Raw genomic sequence first — 16481 nt, 5'->3', positions numbered from 1 at the left:
TTCTGGATTTTCACTTTTGTATTCTGCAAGTAAATGCTTAATAATAATAATAATAAAAGTGTAATTTCTTTAACATTACTGATTTATTTGGTCTTCTATTTAAATAATATTGTAGGCTATATAATATTGACTTTTTATGTTTTGTAAGCCAGTCCTTTTAGTAATCTTTTTAATGTTTTATAGTTGTATATGTTTTGTGTCCTTAACCAGGGTTTCTGGATGTCTTAATTCACCCTTAAACAAATTAAGGCCTTAAATTCATAAAGTTACTGTATTTTATGTTAAATGCATGGCAAATAAATGAAGCTCTTTCTCTGTATTTTTGTATCTAAATCTCCTTAAATCAGAACTTTTACTTGAGACGCAAATGTAAAATGAAATATTGAAAGCAAGAAAAAAAATGTATGTAAACAAGTAAATGTCTTCATTTAAACTCTAAAGTGTTGGTAATTCATTTACATCCCTAGACACTTACATTTAGAGAACATAATGCGTATTGTGTTCCCTTCAGTTGATTCCTTCAATTGGTCTTAATTCTTAAATTTACCTTCATTAAACCTGCAGAAACCCTATTAGTCATACATAAAAAATAAACCTCACAGCCAGTGGAAAAGAATCACGATAGGACTCCAGCAGAAATCTTGTTCATGGATGCTGTTATTAACATTACTGTAGTATGAAGTACAGCAGGACCGAGTGCTGTGGAGCTGAGCAAGGCAGCTAGAGAGATTGTCACACAAACACACGCCTCGTGAGAAGCAGGACTTTTATGACATAACACTGTAATGGGTGCCATTTTCGGTCATGATTATGAGGTAACAGCTCTGTTCATCTATTAAGACACTTTTAAGTGTGTTTAAAATGATATGACATTACTCTGTGCGATCCCTTGGCGGATGCTGTGACACTGCTAAGAGTAAAGCGTTTCTGCAAGAAAACAAGGGTAACGCAGATACGATGCAATTGACAGGAGACTCCCTCACAAATCCCGGCTCCTTGGTTAAAATAGCAATTTTCTCACAATTTACAAACAGTTGGAAGCATTTGGGATATCGTAAGATGATATACAACACTGGCCTAGTGTTTTTTGGATATTTTACTGCAAAAACACTACATGCTGCACCTTTAACGGAATAGCACACCCCAAAAATTTAATTCCAAACAATTTCTTTCTGCCAAAGATTATTTATGCAACCAAAAAGTTGAAGACATTAGATTCTGAAGTATAAAAAAAAAAAAAAAAAAAACAACAACACTGGCATTAAACAAAATAAGTAGCTGAATAACCAGCCCCTTAAAACATTAGAATTGTGTAGAAACTGATATTTTGACTTTGAGATGAAAACATTGTAGACTTTTTAAGGGGTTACAACTCCTCATTTAGACTCAACCCATTAATCAAAAAGCAAAAGAGATGCAGACACCTAGTGGCTGACACGAGTAGTGCACTTAACTCATTTGTGTATGAGGAGAAAACAGAGACATCATGTGGTTACTAAATACTGCAGGTTTTATTTCAATGATCTACACAAGGATGGTTTAAGATAAGCGCATCCCTTAAAATCCTACAGTCCAACCAGGTTTTCTCAGAAAAAAAAACAAAAAACAAAATAAAAACAAAGTAGGTAAAAAACACGAGCATTTAAAAGGAGAAAGTTTGTTACACAAATTTAAATCACTTCTGAAGACGTGAGTGTAAAACATCCGGCATGTTCAAAGCTATTACAACAATGACCACTCTTCCCATGCTGGAACAGCGGGGAATGCAGCTTGACGTGTTGGTATTTAGCTGGTATCCATCTGTTTGAAGAACAAAGGCAAAGGGAGATTACTACAAGATAGTGACGTAAAGAAGGAACATTTTAAAAGCCTCAAAGTGTTAACACACCCTGGCATTGTAGGCATCTAGCTGGGCGTCCAGCTCTTCAGCGGAGAGCTGCTGTTTGCTGCCGCCGCCCCCACGACCGCCCCGACCCCGACCTCTGGCTCCGCCGCCACCACCGCGCCCGCCACGACCTTTCTGTGTGCCAAAGCTTCCGATTCGGTTTCTGTTCATGCCACCACCTCCTCCACGATTTAGACTGCAAAAGGAAAAAAAATTCTGGTCACACCAAACATTAGAAACCACGAGAACAGACTAAACCTTTTTTTATCCTTACCCCTGCATCGGAGTCCGCCTCTGTGCATCAATCTGTGATGTAACGAGCTGAATGTTCATTGGCCGACCTAAAAGAGAATACACAAGTGAAAACGGCTGCCTAACTCGAACCACCAATTTAACAGGCTTAAAACAACGACTTTCTTCAGCATGGTCTTCTCTTCCACGTTTTTCAAGCCTCAAATAAGGAATCAAACAGTAATGAATCAACGTATTGATTCATGATTTGGATCGCCAATGTCCCGTGATTTCAGCAGTTTGACAGGTGATCCAAATCATGAATCAATATGCTGATTCAGGACCGTTTGAATCTTTATTTGACGGTTGAAAACAAACGCGAAAGAGAAGAATGCTGAATAGAGTCGTAGTTTTTGCTATTTTTGGACCAAAATGTATTTGAGCTTTCAAGAGATTCTAACTAACTGATGTCACATATGGACTACTTTGACAATGTTTTTATTCCCTTTCTGGACATGGACAGTATAGCGTGCATACACTTAGATACACTCTCAGACTAAATATAAAATATCTTAAACTGTGTTCTGAAGATGAACGGAGGTCTTAAGGCTGTGGAACGACATTAGGGTGAGTCATTAAATGACATCAATTTCTTTTGAGGTTTCTGTATATATAAAAAAATAAGATACTGTATTTTCCAGACTAAGTAGGCATCAGTCAAAAAGAGTCACGAAGAGAACAAAAAAAAAAAACGCACGTTTAGACTATAAGTCACATTAGGGCGGAGCGGGAGCAGGATCGCACACGAGCACCCGCTCGCTGTGCATCAACAGAATGAATGTTTGAAGTGAGCTAGAAACTTGTGAGGGACTGGCAAAAGCAGAGGTTACTTTAACTGTAATAAAGAAAACAAAGCTAATCGTGGACTGAAAGCAAGATGGCCCGAGCCGAAGGAACGAGCCCACAGATGGTGCTTGAACAACGCTCTGCCGGGAGAGACTCGGCTGCATATATTACTACATGCAGTTTGTAATTTGCAGAATAGGATTTTCTTTATGGGGGCATTTTGTTTGTGTTCAGTTTAAGTTGTTGTCTTGAAGTTAATATTTCAGTAAACAGTTTACTGTTTTCAGTTAATTTGAGATATACAAGGCCAGCAGGACCAGCCAAACTATGAAAAAAAAAAAAAAGCCTGAACCTCGAGCTGAGACTTCTTGTGCACAGGACAGCTATGGCATATGACAGCACTGCCCATAAGGTCTTTGGTCCTACACAACAGCTTATGTATCAGTTCTTTTGTCTTATGGTCTTTATATTTTTCACAGATTTCTGCTCGTTCTGAAGATATAGATAAAGTAACACAAAGATTACATGTGAATGCGCAAGTGATTGTGTGTAATTAATTCTACCTGGCAGCGTCTCTCTCTACTAATAGTGAAGCTGTACGTTTTAGTTATCAAGAAATATATGCTACAACTTTACAGTTTCTAAGCTATTTTATTGATAAATCCCAGAACTGTGTTGACAGAAGTACAAGTTTTATGGCTCCACTGTTGCAGTAAACAACGTTAGTTGTAACCCCAAAGCAAACTTGCATTCTTTGTCGAGTGCATGCGGGGGCCTTTAAAAAGTTACAGTGGGCTCTTGTAGGACGCACACGTACCGTCAAGGGGAACACCGTTGTACTGCTTCATGGCTTTCAGGGCATCTGCTTTCCTCTCAAAGTGCACATCCGCAGTGCCAAGGCTGCGTCCCGACCGATCGTAATGTACCGCGGCTTTCTTTAGCGTGCCAAATTCTGCGAAGAGCTCCTGTAGTAAAACAAACCAAATATTAGCGAAACAAAAAAAAAAAACAATTTCTCAGATTTTACAGCACAGCTTCGACCCCTACCTGAATGTCCGCATCAGAGACACCAAAGTCAAGATTGGACACAAGGAGTTTTCCTCCCGTCTCCACACCGGCTCCGCCACCACCACCGCCTCCTCCGCCTCCAGCGTTCGCACTGTAGCCGTTGTCAAACAGGTCATGCTGCCACTTGTCTGGGAGCTGCTTGGGCTGCAACAGATGAGAGAGAACGCACCTGCTGACTTCGGATCCCCAGTCTGTCACTGACAGTCCACTCGGCTGGGGTGTTGGGGCAAGCAGGGGGCTCCGCTTCAACAAGGCCAGGGGCACCCAGTGCGCTTACTGTGATTTCCAGCAATCCCTGCCCACCCCATCACTACAAACAAGTAAACCATGCCAGCTCCTGAACAGTTGGTTCGAATTATATTTGAAATTTACTAGATCAGTGGAGGCAAGCTTAACCCTCTGGTGGTCTTTGGCTGTTTTCGACCCAAAACAAAGTGTTTGATTGGTGTAGTGTTAAGAAATTAAAGCCCTTAGTATATGGAAGAAGAAAAAAAAGCTTCGTCAAATAGGAAGTTAAAAACAGCAATTTGAGGGAATGAAAAACCAACAAATCAGCCACAATGTAGCCTGACAAATGTCTATTCTATAAAGCCAAAATATCCAAAATGCAATATGTAAAAACAAGTGTTCCTAAAAGCAACTAGGAAGTAGACATACACAGCCATATACTTCTTGCACTTCTCTTATATTAGCATTTTGTATCCCTCACAAATATTAACAATTTATTAGAGTAACGTTAGAGAAGTTCACAGATTTACTCATTTTTATAACCACAGTTACACTATAAATACCATGGTTAGTGTAGCAAAACCAAGGTTTTTGCGTAAGGGATAAAATGGTTCATAAATTGGGTGATTAGTGTAGTATTACGATATTACATTTTTTTTAAACTAGGTAATTTAAATATATATATATATATATATATATATATATATATATATATAAATTACGCTTATTTTCAGCCTGTTTTGACCGCTATACATCAAAAGCAAGTAAAACCAGAGGGTTAATTCAAATAAAAATGTACATGCATTATAAAATAACCGATAACAAGAGTTGGCTAACAAATGAACCCATTGTAGCCTATTATGAAAAACACCAATATTCCCTCAGTAACTCCCCGCCCCCTGGGTAGCAAAGCTTGCCACCAGCAACCCCAAGAGTCTCTTGCCGTTCATACAAACGAATCCCAGCAGGCCTCCGTTAGGTGGATGATCCACTGGTCTCCGGTGAGGAGCAGCACAGTTAAGTCCAAAAAAGACGGAGAAAACAAGGCGAACAAAAAGTGTCCATGTTGGAGCGTCCATTTTGAGGCCACGCCATTTTGACGTGCTTACATAAACACAGCCCACACTAAACAAGCTCAAACTAATAATTTGAAGGGGGAACCTCCATAGATTGTTGGATAAAGATGGTCAAAGTTCGTGCGATTCCAACACTACATAACTATTTCTGCTTTAAATGATTTGGGACCATGAAACCCCTCCCAAAAACAAAAGCCGAATTCCACCGTGGAGCAAAGGCCTTCTTTTAAAGTTGGGCTTTAATGAACAAAAACATCAACATCTGACGGCAGGCCACATGAAGAGGGACGTTGGGCTGGACGTCGTCGAAAACAAAGAAAGGGTAGGCTGAATGAAGGGGATCCGCCGTCCTCAAAATGGCGTCGACGTCCGCAGGACGGCTTGTAAAGACACACGAGCCTCTTCGGATACGCCGCTTCTTCTCGACCCACGGGGTTTGATTCTCACACGGACGGCAAGACAACGGGCTTAGGGAGAGAACACATTATGCACAATATATATCTAAAGAGCTTCCCCGAAATACACTCCCAGAGAAGCTCCAGGGGCACGAGCTCGCCGCCATGTTTGCTGGCGGGCAGCCTAGAAAGATAAAAACGGGGCTTCACCCAGGGATGTGGATGCGCCCGTGATTTTCTCCGCTTTCTCCTACCCTGCTGTACGGCGTAGGTCTGCTTCTTCCGCGGCTCAGGTTCTGGCGGTTCCTCATGGGGCCCGATCCCCCGCCGCGGCCTCCAAAGCCTCCGCCTGTGTTTCCGAGCCGTCCGCCGGCGCCTCCTCGGCCGCCTGTGCCTCCGCGGCCACCGCGGCCTCCTCTCCCGCCGCGGCCACCACCACCCCCGCGCTGCCTGTTTTGCTTGATGATATCATCTAAGGACATATCCATCTTGTCTGCCATCGCCTGGCCTTTGTTAACGCTAAACACTGTGGTTAACTAAAACAAAAAAACCAACACGCTTGAAGTACTACACTGCCCCTGCACTACCGTTCGCTCACAAAAGAGGAAAGAATAGCCGTCCCTCCACCGGGAGACGCTTTTATAGTGGGACCGCAGATGACGTACATCCGCGAGACGAGCGCTTCCGGTTTAAAATTCCTCGCGGCAGGCAAGCGGTGTTTATTTTTCACGATTTGTAGTTTTTCTTCAAAAATATTAGAACTTCATTCGATTTCATTTCGAACAAACTTCAATTGTGACGACCTTTCCAAACTCAGAAATATAAACATAATAAATGTAAGCCTCACTAAAATTAGTTTTCATGAATGAGAATTGACCACTTAAGTTATATATAGACGCATTTTCAATCAAGACCTTAGATATTTGCTCTATTTTTAAAGTATTCGCTTTGATTTATAATGTTATTTATGCATGCATAAATTGAGGTAATTCCGCAGTATTTATTTATTGTTGTTGGATAAAAGCCATAAAATCAGTGGAACATTTGAATAGCATTTGTTTATTTTTTTTCCTGAAATATTTATCCTCATCATGATTCATGCCTGAAACCTATACATAGCAAACTAATGTAATTTTATATATCAAAAACGCCAGCGTATTAAGTAATAAAAAAATACTGACAATAAATATAAGTGCCTGCAAAATGCACAGCATTTATAAAAAAGCATAAACATTTAAGAGGCTTGTGATGTGTTTAACAAAGAAAGATTTATTTATTTTCATATAAATCATGTTTTTAGAATACCTTCAAAAAAGGTAATAACTAAGATAATATACTCACCAAAATATTATGGTTTAACAAAACCAAACCCTTCCTAAAACGAGTGGTGAAAATCAAGCTTTTAATTTTGTGTATATGTGGTGTTTTAAATATTCTTTAATACAAACCATGTGCTAATTTATAAGTCTACACTCTAAACATTACTGAGCATTTTCTCCTAAAAAATGTAGTGAACCAAAGACGGTTTGAAATCGCTGGTGTTTCTGACGTCACAAACTACCTTGTAACCAATCACGTCAACATGTGCTCATCAGCGAGTGGTGCTACATTGCATGATTGACCACAACTGGTCGAACCTTTGCAATGGACTGAACTGGAACATCCTAAGACCTTGATCACTTGGAATCCACTATGGAATTGATTCATAAAAATGTTTCCCTTTGCAAAATTATTTAACGCAGCATCAAGCTATTTTAAAGCCACAATATGTACTTTTTCACTGCTAGAGGTGGTTATTCGAAACAAAGGCGTAGCTTGATGACGCCCTGATTTCGGAGCTTTTATTATGCCTCAGACGGTGCTTCCTCTTCTTCCGCTCGTGTGTGTGGGGTAACGCAGCTCTGTTCATCATATTAGACACAGCTGAGTGTGTTGAAGGTTATGTTATAATGCTGTGCTTTCACTTGTCGGCTACTATGAGATACTTTTTCAGACTGCAGTGAGCTAGATCTATATCAGGTATGGTAAAACAGGTACTCGCGGTAAATCAAGAAAAACAGATTTAAACAATAAGACTACCTGTGTTGATCTATAGAACAATTCGTTTTCTGTCAATGAATGGATTCAAACCTCACCTGCTCACCTGCCTTACAAAACACATTGTATATTAAAGTGCCTTTGGTGTTTCCATGGTTTCTACAAAATAAAACGGAAATGGAGGGTATGATGTCACTGATAGGCGACGCACGTACACGGTCCGTGTCCTGGTTAAAATTGCTGAATTCTCTGGATTTAAACATTCTTGGAAACATTCAGGATAATGTAAGTAAGTCCACTAGTCAGCAAATTATATAACATTCTGGTGGTTTTTGGATGTTACGTGGTTAAAAAAATCGTACATATTGTGCTTTTAAGGCATGAAGATTTTAAAGATGGACATTCATTCTGGTGCTCAAAGATGAGTTTTAAGACATGGCAGTGGCAAAAAACTAACCTGGATTTTTGAACATTTGTCAAGTTAATTTTAGACTTACCAAGTCCTTCCTCATTTCACTCATCTTGGAGTGGATCGGTTTTCTTTTTCTTATTTTTAAAGAATTTTTTTAATATTTCAGTCAGAGACATTAACTATGATTTTACTTTCCGTACTAAAGTGTTTGCTTAAACACACATTGGTATACAGCCATGAGTTGAAGATGTGTCGAGAGGATTTTCAAATAATTTCCAGAAAAGAAGGATTGCATATTTCGAACACACATATCTGTTAAACATTACAGAAAAGAGATAAGACAACAGATAACCACACAATCAACAGACAAAACTCCATGACATAAGTACAATGCAGAGAGGCTGAGATAACATAAAAGCAACCTTTATTTTCATTTTATTTAAAGTCTGGGAACGAAAGATGTGGAAAAGTCTACTTAAGAGTTCTTGAAGGAATCAATTTAGTTAAAAATGGAGGTACATCTACTAAAAATATTTGCCGAGCCAAACTTACCTGTCCTATCAGACAAAGCTTTCTAATTCTTCTATTCAATCAATCGGTCAATCTATGAATCAACTAACTCAAGTCAGTCAGTCGCGCCTCTGCAGGTGGTTTGAGAAAGGACTAAATTCCTGGACTGCATCCCATTTAGAGAAAGTTTGTGTGGAGTCGGTCCAACAGTTTAACTGTTCTGTGCCTTTCCCGTTTGTCATCTGAACGTCAAAAAAAAAGCACTTGAAGGAGATTCTAAAAAACAAAACCATTGGAGAAAAAAGAAAATCCTGAAACAGGTCTGTTATTTTCCCAACTGCAAAAAAAAAGCAAGATCAGAGAGCCCGGATGAGCATGAAAAGCAGGGAATGGCCACTCAAACGGCTCTTGAAACTGTAACTCATAAATAGACGTCAGCTTGTAAGTCCAGACCACGGGTCCATGAGGCAGAGAAGAGAGAAGCTTTCTGGACGAGGATGGCCAAATATCCCGGCTCGTGGCTCTTTGTTGGCCGACAGAAGACTGATAGAGTAAAAAGGTCCCGAATGTAAAAGGGAGGACAAAAAAACTGCTGGATCAGAAAGAGAGGGAATGGTCTAAGACTTCTTGGAGTCTTGTGTGTTCCTCTTCTTCAGGTCACTCAGGTCCACTGGTATAAAAGCTGAGAGAAACAACAGACACAAAATGAAGTCGACCCATTTAAAAACACACCAAGAATTTTGTCTGCGAAAATGCTTATTGGGTCATTCCCAACCAGAGCTACCCAGCTATTTGGTCAAAGAAATGAAGAAGAAAGCCAAAATACTAAATATCATGAATGAATATTGACTGAGAAATCTACCATTTTGTAGAAGGGGACAAAGAGATTTGGACCCAAATTACAGGGGGATAAAAATGACTTTAGAAAGATGGCATCTGTATTATTTTATTTTTACACAGAGATTGGTAGATCTATTAGTAATATCTGTGGACTTTAGCACTCGTTGTTGCATTATATGCCAACGGTGACTGTTCAAAAAATGGGGGAAACCTCTTTTTCCTCCCTAAGTTTGCATGCCTGTAACTCAAGAAGTATTAAAGATATCTTAATGTCCTTTTATATTTTGTTTTTAAACAAACATGTATTTTGGCATCTTAATTTTAAAGGCCCTATATAGTTCAATCCCAGATATATGGAGATCTTTATGTGGCTCCATGAAACAATTGGTCAGTTGTACACATAAAAAGGAATATCTAAACAATAAACAATGTTTGAAACTAGAAATGTATCTCATTTTTTTCTATCAACAAAAACTGCAAAGAACTGTCTGAGTTCCATAAATATTGTTTTAAAAAGTGACCCATATTTGGTTTTTGACCACTGAAAATGTGTTTCAATTTACTCATTGAGCTGCATTATGATCTCCATATCTCTGGGATTGAAACAGAAAGGGCCTTTAAAATGAAGACACCATAAAAAAAGTTTGTTAAGAACCATAATATCAAAGGATATTAAGATATACTTAATACTTCTTGAGTTTCAGGCATGCAAACTTGGGGCAAAAAACACAAGCAATGTTTCTTCCCATTATTAAACTGTTGGCATATAATCCAACAAAGTTAGCTAAAGTCAACAGATTTAACTAACAGACTTACCAGGCTCCATATAAAAATTTAAATAATGATGCTGTCATTTTTTATACCACTGTAATTTGGGTCTGAATTTCATGTGAAAACAGTCAAAAATAGTATAAAATAGCAGATTACTCAGTCAAATATTTCATTACTTTTTATTATGTCTTTAGAAAAAATATTAACAAAATCCAAAATTTGAGCTGGGGAATCTGAAAATCAGTTGATATGACCTATTGTAATAGCAAATGTCCTGCCTTGAGGAACTTTCCATAAAAATAAACTACTTACAATGTAGGTTGGGATTTGGGTTTTTCTCCACATATTCCTGTGGTCCACGATCATTACGTTCACTATTTTGTGGGGATTTAATGTCTCTCAAAACACAAAGCCATGCTGGAAAGAAAACACACAAAAAAAAAGCATTACAACATTTATGTTTTGAAATCAAGAGCTTGTACACTTTTGACCAATGAATTTCCATCAATTGCACATGATTACACAATGAAGATTAAAAAAAATACATAGTAAAGATTGATCCATAAAGCAGTGGTTTCCCAAACCTTTTTCTGCCAGGCCCCTCTTTTGTAGAGAAAAATATTTAACAGATTTTACAATTTTTTTAATAGTCAGACATGGCCTTATTTTTGGGCAGAAAGTGCAACGTCCAATGTGGTGAATAAGCCACGCCTTGTAAATTAAAGAGCCAATCATTGATTAGTAAAGCTCTGGTTTCTATAGAAACAGGCAGGGTTCTGAGACCCGCGCTTAGGACCACACATTAGCTTCGTTCAGGCTGAATTTTTTTTCTTCTTCATGATTTGAGCATTTGGAAACAAAATATACTGTATGAGACAGTTGTTGTCAGCTTTGTAGTGAACAGTTTTGGAGAATCTGATGTTTCCCTATTCAAAGAGATAGGAGCTGCACTTGCATGCCCGAGAGGCATTTCAAAGATGACCGCAGAGTGAAATGACTAGTCTTAAAGGGACTTTGCTACAACTTCTTAACTTCATTGGGCTATGCTTCTACTCTTTGCGTTCCTGATGTGAAGTCTCTAAGTGGCGTCTCTTAACTTGTTCACAACACAACACAAAACCCATTACTGGTGAATCCAAAGGCAAGATACACCTCGTCATTATTTTCTTTTAACTGTGACAAAGCCAAAGTTTGCAGATCCAATTGTCTTTTGTGTCAAAAGTTGCTAGAGCGGGACATCACTTTACTGTGGCCGATTTGTCTACAGCTGATAACAGACCGCTTAAGCGGGTACTGCGAGTCATCTTGGGGTAATAAAAAGTGGGATAATTGCACAGTGTGGTCTTCCGTCACCCTGAAGAGGTTTATTTTGCTCAATCTGCTGACTGTAGCCTACAGTCACTGTCCCTTAGCCTTTCCACGCCCCCTTGTTATAACTCCGGGTGCTCCGATGTTTGGGACTGTGGGATTACAAATTTAAAAATCTGTTTAAAACTAAGGGAAGTACATTGTATTTAGCATTTAAGGTAAAATGATGACATCAGATGAATTATTCTGTTAAGCAAAGTTTCCAGCAAGAGTTTTCTGTCAGTTCCTGTTCTCTTTATTATAAGTCAAATGAGCCAGATTACTGAGAATCTCACCTTTTGTCTTTAATGGCTCTTAGAGCCCCTGTCCCATTTGTGAAACATTATGCTAATTGGATTAGGACTAGTGACACTCTAGAGTCTTGGGGAGGGTTGGGTACCGAAACCCAACCCGGTACGTACGTATATAACCAGTTTATACCGGACCAAATCAGAACGCAGATTTTGGTGCCACTTAAATTCAAACGTGATTTCTCGTTTTGGCTGGCGCTGAGCCAGAGACAGAAACGCTCAGCGCTCCTCACAGTTCACAACTATTCAGTGTTTTCAACCATATCACGTTTATTTTAGGTTTCAGACATTCAAATGCACATAGGCACTACCAAAGAAACACAGTGATGTCTATGGAAGTGGTATAATTTGACCACGCGTCTTATTTGTATCAAATACACATTATATAGTTAACTATATAGTTTACTCTATTCTTCTCCCAGTTCAACTGTCACTTTTTTTCCCATGTATTTTGTGAGACGTGATGTAAATCTGACAGGTCTGATTCTTCTAATTCTTCAAATTAACATGGCAGCACCTATCGCGCATTATAGATCAACTAACACACATTCACTTACACATATATCAGAATGTCAGATAGTTTATGACATAGTTAAACAAGTTTGTGTATATTTTGAATAAAAAAAAATAAAAAAAACGGAATACAATCGATAGCCTACATCTGTAATACAGCGCTCAGTGGCTGCTGTGTGTCATGTGAGAAGCGCGACAATAAAGGAAACAATAAAGTAAAGCGTTATAAAATATTTAGCCAGAGAATATATATTCTCTCTCTCTCTCTCTCTCTCTCTCTCTCTCTCTCTCTCTCTCTCTCTCTCTCTTTCTCTCTCTCTCTCTCTCTCTATATATATATATATATACACACACGTGACGTGACTTGACTGGGGGGTCAGAATCGCAGAGCTGACACAAACATTCACAATGATCAGATGCTTTCTTAACTGCTGTTTTCTCACGATGTCATTGTTGTAGTGTGTATAGTTTGTTATTAGGAGAAAAGCGTGCAGCACATATTCATCTAAACATCGCTCTCATTAGCATCAGGATGATTGCTAATCGTATGTTGCTGCAAAGGCAAATGACTTATTCCCATGCTTTTTTTTAATAGATTTCTCAGTTTCAGTGATGTTCTCAGGCATGGGAATCACACTTTTTCAAAGTGAAAATAGCGCACAGTGTAGCAGTCTTACTGTCATAGATGAAGCGCACATTTTCTTCATGTGCTGGTGTGAAAAGCTCTCCTGTATTCGTCGGTGATCGAGGGCTGGACGTCCTCTTGTACGTGTGCATCCTAGGGGTGGAGGAGCTGGAAAAGATGCACAAACCTTTGAATGCGAGATTTCATTATTACAAGATGCTTGAGAAAATATGCTTGAGTATGTAACCACACACATTTGATTATGGTTTTTGCCCTAATTGAGCACTCCTAAATAAAAGCGGTAAAGTTTTTATTTTGCGTTTTTCACATACAGGGGCCTATTGCACAAAACTAGGATAAGGGATTAAGCTGGGATATCTTGGTGATCCTGGCTTGATTTATCCGCTAATATACAGTTCTTTTTCGTTATCGTTCTTGGTGTGGGTGTGCCTTCAGGGTAAGTTTACACAACAGCGGTGTACTAAATTTTGCATACAGATGAAAAGATCGCCAAGATATCCCGGCTTAATCCCTTATCCTAGTTTTGTGCAATAGGCCCGAGGCAAAAACTTTGTTAAAACGATCCCCGTTCACACAGATCTGTGAATGATGATTTTTCATGCCAGTAGATGGCAATGTCCCTTTGTATAGAAAAACTACGCACCAACAGACCATAGACTTAGACTATAAAAAAAGATTCTGTAAAAAAAAAAACACTGAAGTAAGTTAAGCCGCCAGCGCTGACATCTTGGGTCTCGAGTCTGCGCAGTAGTGAGTGCGAAGTGGAGCTGCGATATCATGGTCCTACCCACACTCCCATCTAATCAATCACACGCCCTTTGAACTTTTTGTGAAATAAACATTTTTGGAAATGTAGAAATTAAAGATAAAGTTTATTTTTTTTCTCCCTAAAATCTCCTCCCTAAGTTCCAGAATATGTCCTTTGGTGCCTCAAGGCTTATTTATACTTTCGCCTGGTTCCACTGCGCGCTTCTCCCCAGACGGAAGAGGCGTTTATACTTGACGCGTTTGCCGTTGTGCTATTCTTTGAAACGATAGAGGGCGACTCGGAGGTATTGTTCTAAAAACCAACAGGAAAAAGCGTCAAGAAGAAGTGGGCTAATGTACAGAGGTGATGATAGGCTATTTATTTTAGTACATTTCACCAAAAACCAAACCACAAAAGAATCGTGTAAAACTCAGTAAACCTTTGCTTGATATTATTACTTGTGACATGAGAACAAAATATGCACTAAATTAAAGATATCTTAAATATTTCCTAATTTCACTAAACTTTAGTATCGTGATTTATTTATTTATTTGGTTAAACATGGATCTTTATTTAAAATAAAGCTTTAGTATCGTGATTTATTTATTTATTTGGTTAAACATGGATCTTTATTTAAAATGGCTTATTTCTGCTTTTGTAGGCTCATTTTGTAAATATAAGCACCTCATTTGTATGTGCAAACTGGGTGCCGGTCTGATGAGACGTCATGCTCGGCTAGATTCGGCGAGAACTCGTTCATCTTCGGATGTGGAGCTGCGCGCGGAGTTACAAAAAATGCGCTGCACACTGCCAGGCGAAATTGGGTCTTGCGGACCCAACGCGCATGACCACCCCTTCCACGTCGACATCATTTTGGCCACGCGCACCCTTGCACTCATGCGGACGCGTCGAGTATAAACAAGGCTTCAGTGACTGCCTCGCTCAAAGAAACTGTCAATCTCGGCCGTCAAGCATAACACCACACCCCCATTTTGTATACCATCACATAACTAACTAAAACCAAACTTATTTAAAGAACGAACACTTAAACTAACATCAGCTTGATGTAATGACCTAAATTGACAGAAACCATCTTTGGAAAAAAGGTATTTGAATTGTAATGATTTCTCATGTCCCATTCGACTACATGAAGAGGATGGGGTTTATGAGCTATACTGGGACCAGCCTCCTGGGACCAGGGGGCAATTGAGGTGCTTTTGCTTCACTTTCAGGACTCGTGTGGAACGCTTGCTATAGACTGAACACAATACGCATGAGCAGTACCGCCGCAGGCTGCCTTGATGCCTGTATTTTACACAGATAATGCATAAGTTTTCTTTTTTAACAGTGTTTTAAACAGTGTTGTGTAAAACACCCCTACGAAATGTAGAGTATGTCAAGTTGGTAAACCTTTATGAAACCCCTGAAACCTGTTAAATGAAACTGTTAAAAGTTAAAATTCAGCAGACTCTGCTTTTGCAGTAGTTTGACGTTTGACATTTGAATATGAAGCCTTTGCACATTATTTAAAGTGTGTGTAGGTGTTATGATATAAACTTCCACAGAGGTTAATGGAAGACTGCAGATAATATGATTAATGCATTCCCATTTGCTCTAAAAGCAAAAAAAACTTCAAAACAGAGAGGGACTGATTACAGCAGAAAGAGAAACGTCCAATTTATAATCATTGCCTCAGCAGATTTATTAGAAACACCCTTGCAGCATTTATTAATTTGTTTTTTGTACATTGCCTAAAAGTTTGGAATAATTAATGTTTAAGGTTTTTGAAAGATGGCTCACCAAAATTAAAACATCTTACTGACCCCAAACTTTGAACCAGTAGTGAAATTTAATGCCAAGGTAATAACACAAAGTACAACGTTATAAACACACATTATTAAAAATTAAAATAAAATAAAAACTGTGGAAACATCCATTGTTGACCAATTGTGCCCTGTCAAGTCAACAATGGTTATATCTTAATATCTAAAAGAATGCCATTGTTACCTTGTCATTCTGTTATAGTTTCTCGCCTCACAATCTCAGTATGAGGCTCAACAGGGACGCTTGCCTGTCCTTCAGTGTGTTTTCTAAGGGGAAAGACACTTCAGTAAAATTAAAGTCATTCAGACGAAACACATCAGCTGTCACACAAGCTCATTTGAGTAACAGACCCAAATTAAATCAATGGCACAGTTTATGAATTGATATGATCAATTCACATCAATCAACTAAATATATCAGTAACGTACATCTTGAGGTACAATATAAAATAGTGCTATATTTCTGGCACAAGCGAAAGCATCAGAAGCCACTTCAGCGCCTCAGTGTTTGTTATTGTTTATGAGACACTGTCAGCTAGTGTGTTAGCATTGTTTTCATGGCTGTAAACTGATACTGACTTCACAAGCAATCTGAGCGAACACACAGCGATTTCTTCCTCAAACATTCAGACTAACGCTCACTCTGATGGAAAACGCATTATTTGAGAGTTTCAAACCTGTCTGGTTGTTTCCCTTTCTTCTGCTATATGTATATTCAGGCCTGGCTCGGCCGAAACGTTGCTAATGCCAACCAATTATTTCCGGGTCAGTCGAAAGAGCTGAGAGAGAAGCGC

At 38.9% G+C, this 16481-nt stretch overlaps 2 protein-coding genes across 2 annotated transcripts; both read right to left on the bottom strand.

Moving 5' to 3' along the window:
* Positions 1–1487: 1487 nt before the first annotated feature.
* On the bottom strand, positions 1488–6359 carry alyref (Aly/REF export factor). The gene is made up of 6 exons (XM_067457304.1): positions 5984–6359; positions 4010–4174; positions 3780–3927; positions 2160–2226; positions 1889–2081; positions 1488–1800 (listed from the first exon to the last, which is right to left on the bottom strand). Exons 1-6 carry the CDS (start codon positions 6227–6229, stop codon positions 1786–1788), a joined length of 834 nt encoding a protein of 277 aa, XP_067313405.1. The 5' UTR covers positions 6230–6359; the 3' UTR covers positions 1488–1785.
* Positions 6360–8585: 2226 nt separating this feature from the next.
* On the bottom strand, positions 8586–16481 carry mcrip1 (MAPK regulated corepressor interacting protein 1). Its single transcript, XM_067457291.1, has 5 exons — positions 16365–16481; positions 15872–15954; positions 13148–13263; positions 10612–10716; positions 8586–9370 (listed from the first exon to the last, which is right to left on the bottom strand). The coding sequence occupies exons 2-5, from the start codon at positions 15877–15879 to the stop codon at positions 9306–9308; spliced, it is 294 nt and encodes a 97-aa protein (XP_067313392.1). The 5' UTR covers positions 15880–15954; positions 16365–16481; the 3' UTR covers positions 8586–9305.

This window comes from Pseudorasbora parva, chromosome 2 (assembly GCF_024679245.1).
Source record: "Pseudorasbora parva isolate DD20220531a chromosome 2, ASM2467924v1, whole genome shotgun sequence".
In the NCBI taxonomy this organism is placed as follows: Eukaryota; Metazoa; Chordata; class Actinopteri; order Cypriniformes; family Gobionidae; genus Pseudorasbora; species Pseudorasbora parva.
Note: the sequence above shows the minus strand (reverse complement) of the source record. Positions and strands in the feature narration are given on the sequence as shown.